The following is a 6,678-nucleotide window of genomic DNA, read 5'->3' as shown; positions in this document are numbered from 1 at the left end:
GCCCGGCTTTGCCGCCACCGCAGCCGCCGGCACGGCGGGCATCGCACCTTTGCCACAGCGCACCCGGGCCCGCGCACCGACTCTGCTCTTCCGCTTGCAAACAAATCGCCGTTTTAATCCCGGCTGGCCGACAATCACGACTTGAAGCCCAGCGGAAAAGCCCTCGAACACGGCGCCTGGCCGCGGCAGCGGGAGGAAGGCGGGCGCAGACTTTCGCACCCCTTCGGGGCTCCCCCCCCCCCTCGCCGCGGGCCCGGGCCCGGCCGAGCGGCGGCCGGGGCGGACAAAGGCGGCGGGAGGCGGGGGCAGCGTGAGGGGCCGTGCCGCGACGGGGCGGCCCCGCCGCCGCCACCCACGGCGCCGCCGGCACAGCCGGGGGGGGGCGGCCCCGGCGCGGCGGGGGGCAGCGGGCCCGGCCCGGCCCCGACGGCGCCGCCCGCCACCGCCACCCTCCCGGCCCGGCACGGCCCGGCCCGCCGCCGCCGCCGCCCCCGGCCCGCCTCCGCGCCGCGACGGGGCGGTCGGCGGCTCCGCGCCCGCCGCCGGCATGGAGGCAGCGGGGCGGCGCGGCCGGGCCGAGGGGCGCCCCGCCTGGGGGGTCCCGCTCCCCCGCCCGCTCCTCCTCCTCCTCCTCCTCCTCCTGCTGGCAGGTCAGCGGGGCCGGGCGGGTGCGGGTTTTGGGGCGGGAGCCGCCGGCGGCGGGTGCGAGCGGGGCCGGGGCCCGGCGGTGGCCCCCGCGCAGCCGGGCCGGGCAGCGGGGCCGCGGCGGCTTGAGGCGGGGGCGGGGGCTTGCGCTCGCTGTCGGTGGCTGAGTGGGCAGCCGGGGCTGGCGGGGGCTCCCCGGGGCGTCTGGGCAGGGCTCTGCGGGGCTGCGCGCTCTGTGAGTCCCGCTCGGGCTGCGGGGAGCCGAAATCCGCGCCCTTCGGGAGGGACGCCCGGCCCCGCGCCCCCGGGCAGGGCGAGGGCACCCCTCGGTACCGCCGGCTTCGGTGAGCGAGCGGGAGGGCGAGCCGCCGCCGGCTGCTGCGCTCACTTCTGGTCGAGGGGCTGTGCTTGCCGGGCGCCTCAGGGGCATAGCCGGAGAGACGAGCTGGCGTGCCAAAAAATGGGTGACGGGGCAAGAGCCCGAAGCTGCGGGCATGGGGAGGCCTGGGCGGGTACCAGCGCGCAAGCCTGGGCATGGGGAGCCCCGCCGGCGGGTACCCCTCGTTGCTGCTCCCTCGCAGCAGGGCCCGAGCCAGTTGCCGGCCTCCCCTCTCCTGCAGGTTGCCGTCCCTCCGGCTGCCCCAGTTCGCTTGTTGGGGGAGCTGGGCTTCACACCAGTGGGTCAGTTGTTCCCTTTTTTTGTGCGTGGGCACTTCTTTAGTACAGGGGTAATTGCACGGGTTTAGGGCGCAGCCGCCTGAGCCGATGCGCGTGCTGCGTCGCACAGCCCTCTCCGGCCCTCACCCTCAGCTGGCGCTTGTTTTCAAGCAGAGACCAAGCACGAGCAGGTTCAGAGAGCTGAGCTGCTACAGGTCTGATGAGCAAGATTAAGGTGCTGGGTTTTGGGATGGATCAGCAACACGAGCCATTCACTACGCAGTCAGCGTGCAAAGGAGCCTCGATGCGAGGTGGGAATTTGCAGCCAGAGAAAGGAGCGTGGCAGCAGCTGAGATGAGGTAGGGTTGCCTGGATCCTGGCGCACCGAAAGCTGGGCCGGCGTGGATGAAAAGCAGTAATGAGATTGGGAGTAAAACCTACAGGGAGAGCGGGAACCCCTTAGCACAATCTGCTGCCCGGGGAACGGGAGCCACGGCGCATCAGGAATGCAGAAGCATAGTTTGTCGTCTTCGCGTTCAGGTCTCCGCTGTGGCAGCGTACATTTGCATGACCGAAGAGGTTACCAAGGGTGACAGTGTGTGGGGCAGGGAGTCCATTTGGGTTCATCCAGGCTGCAGCTGAGGTCTTGGCAGTGGAGGAGGAGAGACGGGGATGAAATTAGGGAGGAGTGGGACTCGCGAGGATGCTTTTACAGTGCAGTAGCCAGAGACAAGAAGTCGATAGCTTTAAAATAGCTTCTCCTGGCAATCAAAGGATGCGTATTCTTCCATGTTTCTTAATTGTAAAGAGCTCTCTTACTGTTGTTTCACAATTCGCGTTGTTCCTCCGTCCGGCAGAGCATCGCTGCTGGAAATGTTTGTGGCCCCGGCGGGGCAGGACAGTCTGTGGTGCAGCAATGGGGCAGAGGGCACGGCTGGCTGCTGTGCCACGCTGGCCACGGCCTCAGAGCTGGAGCGGAGCGAGGGGAGCCACTGCCAGCTGGCGGGGGATGAGAGAGCCCCAGGCAGCTCTAATTTACGCCTGGGGCTGGGGCTGGGCAGGGAGTGCGGGAGGTAGCCAGTTCCCAGACAGCTTCCGTCTCCTCTCCTGCAGCTCAGCGAGACAGGCAGCCCGGCCTCAGGTTTCTCTCTGGACTCCTTGCTGGAATGGAAAAAGGTGATCTGTGGTGTCTTGACGTGTCAAAAAACACTCTTTTTTTATTTTAAATGATTAAATATGAGAAGGAACTGATACGGCCAGCTACAAAATACCCGTACAGAAAGCACCTAACTCTGAACTTCCTACTGAAGTGCAGAATGAGTGGGAATGGGCTGCCATTTGGATTACAGGGTCAGGTCGCGCCTCAGGTGAAGTCCTGTGATTGTATAAAACTGTTAGATTGCATTTTCTTTAAAGCTGTGCTGTACAGCAGTTTGTTGTTGCTGCCGTTTGACTGCACAAATGTTATTTTTATTCAGCAGAAGATTGTCTGGCTCAGTGTGATAATGACTGCAAAGCTTACTGCTGCGATGGGACTACTCCCTACTGCTGTTCGTATTATGCCTACATTGGGAACGTCCTTTCGTAAGTATATTTGCACTTTAGAAAAAACCTGATGTGCTGTGTTCTTGGACTTGATGTAAAATCGGGTTGCGGGAAACTGTGTTTTGGCAATAAACAGTGGCAGGGTTTGGGTTTTTTTGGGTTTGCTCTGGTTTTTTCCTTGCTGACGACAAACATCGGTATTCCTCTAAAGTCTCATGTTGCATATATTTTTGAAGCATACCAGAAAGCATGCTAGAATTGAGGGCTGTGTCCTTAGCTTGTATACAATAATGTAATTTGTGAAAGTAAGCTTTAGAGGTGGTGAGAACTTTGTTTCAAGCTCTTCAAATGAAAAGGACTGTGAATAGAAATCTTGTGGGTTTTGTTGAAATGCTTTGCTACAATACCTGAGTCAAACCACTGTTCAGATGACTTGGATTTGAGATTCTTTTTGCTTTGAGTACTTTTTTTTTTTTCCTTTTTATTGACTTGTTTTTGTTAAATGGTGTTTCGGCTTTTGGTGGAATTTATTGAATCAATTCTAGGTGAGGGTAGTCTGACCCTTTAACACTGTGGTGTGAACAACATGTTTCACAGTGCATAAAAAAACCCACAGCAGGTGAAATGGGGTGGATATGAATATTTCCTATCTAGAGAAAAATATAGGGGTAAACCGTTGATTAAAAACATAGGCTGCAGCGCAGCTGTTAGCTCTGCATCAGTGAGGAAGAAGAGAAGCTGGCGTGCTAGTGGTCCTGACTCTAGGCTCGGGGCTTAATTTAAGTGACAACCCGTAAGTATTACATTCATGTGCAAGGACAAACCTAAACAAAACATAAAATGTTGTTCTTCAAGATAGGGCATCTTACCTTCTGTTTTGTCAACTCCACCGGTAATTGCCTTAACCTTAAGCCTGCAGCCTGTGACGTATTTTTGTTTATATTCTTGACTAAACCTGAAAAGGAAAAAGAGGTATTTCATGCGGACTGCTTGGTGCTTGAGGAGTGAGTGGGAAGGTGGTAGTTGCTTTGTCTAAAAAGACTCCTCTGTTGCAGGTTTTGTTTTAGCCATGGTACCTAGGGAACATGCCAATGTTCCCTTCACCATATTTTATAGCACTTCGAAGGAGTAGGCAGAGTGATGGTGTTTTAATACAGAATTGATCCACAGTTTTTAAAGCAGATCAGACGCTTCCTGGGCTAAAGTAAATAAAATGATGATAGAGCACCAGAATCCTTCATTCCTCTGGAAATAAAAAAGCATGCACTTAAGATTGATTATTGTTGGAGAATGACAAGGGATTTTGTTTCCTGCTCACCTGGGGAATGTCTGCTTTGATTTTTTTTTTTTTTTCTTCCCCCCTCATTCCAAAATTGCTTTCCCATTTACATGCATGGAACGAGGTGCTGGTTTTGAGTACCTTATTCCAGCTCACATGGAATGGTGGAATGATGGACACAATAGCATAGGGTATCACATTATAAGAAGGAGGCTTCCCATACAGCAACAAAGCAAGCGGATTTCATGTCCCACTTCCACGTGAACATCACTTGCATTTGTCTAGCCTAATCTCAGAGCTCTGCTTTGGAAAGGATCAACCAGGGGATTCTTTAGAGTGACTGCTGAAATGTTCAAACCATGCCTTCAGCGCCAGGTTGACACCTAGTCTTTTCTGTTTATTTAACAAATGTAAACAGCTGTTGAATTAGAGCTGCGTGTGAGCGGCTCTGACACATCGGAAAGGTTTGTGTGTATCTAGATGGTTTTGAATATGGGAAGGGCTCTTACAAGTGCTGTTTGACACAACATGTCTCGAAGGAGACATTTGATTCTTCTCATTTTTTATGGTTAAGTACTCCAATTCATCGACTCGAAGACCAGTCAGGAGTCATTATACTCCTCTGACCTAACATTTTGTGTGATTGAGCCATAGATTTTTTTTTTTTTTCCCTCCCCCTAAAATCTCTTTTGGGCATGTCTTCTTTAAACATATGTAATCTCATTTTGAAAACTTCAGGCATTAATGAGTTGACCATCTGTCCTGGTAAACTGTTCTATAGTTCATTTACTAACACTGCTGGGAAATTTTGCTGGGAAATGAAGGTTGAAATTCCTACTGTCAGCTCTTAACTTATCTGTGAGTTTGAAATGTGGCCCTAAATAGTCATCATGACAGCTCTCAACCTTATCACTGAGCTGGGTGAACTCTGTCAGCCTCGCATGTACTATTTGCTTTGTTTTGCTTTGCCCTGCCCAGGGGTCAATTCTTTGGCCTTCCTTTGAGCTCCCTCTAGTATTTTCACTTCCTTCTTGAAGTGTGGCTAGGAGGGCTGAGCACAGGGTTTTGACAGAAGCCTTGCTAGGATTATTTGTTCCTGTATCTCTCTTTGAGTACCTATTTTGAAGCAGCTATCTGTGATGATCACAGAAGACATAAATGAACTCTAACAATTTGTTCCAGCTCTAAGTCCTTCAATCACAGTCTTCAAAGCATGCTTTAAGCCTGCAAACTGGTCTTTGCTAGGGTTACTGCCTTGCATTTAGTTGCATTGCAAAAGATGGTACTGTGACTTTAACTATGCTCCATAAGAATAACCTTCCCTTTTCATTATTTGACACTATATCAGTCTTTTTTTTTTTATGTGCAAGCTTTTCCCGCAAAAGTTTCATGTTGCCTCACACCCAAATGACAAACTGATGAAATTGCAATAGAAGAAGACACGATCCCTGGAATTTGGAAACGGCCACTAGCAACTTATCTGCTTATGTCTTTCTGTTAACAACTGTGTGTTGAAATCTTTTAAAGAACCACTTTTAATCCAACAAACTATGTGTCCTGATAATTCCACACAATGCTGTTCTTTAAATACTGTTATTTTCCCATGTCATCTTTTTTGATTGTACTGTCTGCACCAAACAGTGCACTTGATCTGCGTGGGTCCTTTCAGAAGTGCCTTTTTGCTGTCTTAAACACCATTAGTAGTCCTCAGTGTTGTATTGGCTCCTCCGCTTCTTAAGAGGTTGCCTATGCTTCTGCATTTGTTTACACTAATTCTTCTACTCTCTCCATTCTTTATAAATCTGCATGTCCTTGTGAAGTTTCTGCTCTCTGTGTTCTCTGGGATGTTTTTTTTCACAAGCGTAGCTCTCTCTTGCAGTTTTGGTGAAGCCTTTTGGCATGCAGTAGGTTCTTTTTAAACAATTCTCTGGTTTGTTTCACGCCTCTCACTCTTCTCTTTCTAGACTCATATGCCAGCAATTGTGCAAACAGACTATAAACACCAGGTGATAATGTACATACTGATTTTAAAACAAAGTCAGTGCGACTAGATCATGATCATTGATACTTCAGTTGCTTGTAGCTTTTAGGTGATTAATTAACTCTCTTCACTCATTAAGATGAGATTCAACATTGAGATATTCCATGTAGGGTTTCAGAATTTTCTGTTTTAAGAAATTGTCATCTTTTTAGGGCACCGGGGAATTTTTTTTTTTCTTTAGTCAGATGAGGTTTTCAGCAAACATCCTCCAGGCTATGTGCATCTGTGATTACCCTGTTTTTCTTTCCGCACATGAAGAACAGATGCAGAGTTATCATCTCACTCTAGTGTTAGGATTTCAGGGCCTGTAAGACGTGTTCCCAAACTCCATCTTTAGTTGGGCTACAGGTATAATCTGTAAGCGTTCGAGGTCTATGATTGAGTCATCTGTAATCCCGTGAGCATCTCCAACGTAAAGTAACACATCCTTTCTCTTCCTTCCCACCTTCATGATACCTGTTCAGAGCAAGTTGTTGCAGCATTAATGTTTAGCTGTATTTCCCTTCCCACT

General features: G+C 50.8%; 1 protein-coding gene across 1 annotated transcript in view; it reads left to right on the top strand.

Annotated features, from left to right (window-relative positions):
- Positions 1 to 547: 547 nt before the first annotated feature.
- CYYR1 (cysteine and tyrosine rich 1) overlaps positions 548 to 6,678 on the top strand; it is a 57,511-nt gene continuing 51,380 nt past the window's right edge. The window contains exons 1-2 of the mRNA XM_075727683.1: positions 548 to 650; positions 2,781 to 2,886. Coding sequence (XP_075583798.1) covers positions 548 to 650; positions 2,781 to 2,886 — 209 coding nt within the window. The remainder of the gene's footprint in view (positions 651 to 2,780; positions 2,887 to 6,678) is intronic.

The sequence above is a fragment of the Pelecanus crispus genome, chromosome 1 (assembly GCF_030463565.1).
Source record: "Pelecanus crispus isolate bPelCri1 chromosome 1, bPelCri1.pri, whole genome shotgun sequence".
Classification (NCBI taxonomy): Eukaryota; Metazoa; Chordata; class Aves; order Pelecaniformes; family Pelecanidae; genus Pelecanus; species Pelecanus crispus.
The sequence above is the reverse complement of the archived record's forward strand: the minus strand, read 5'-3'. Positions and strand labels throughout refer to the sequence as shown.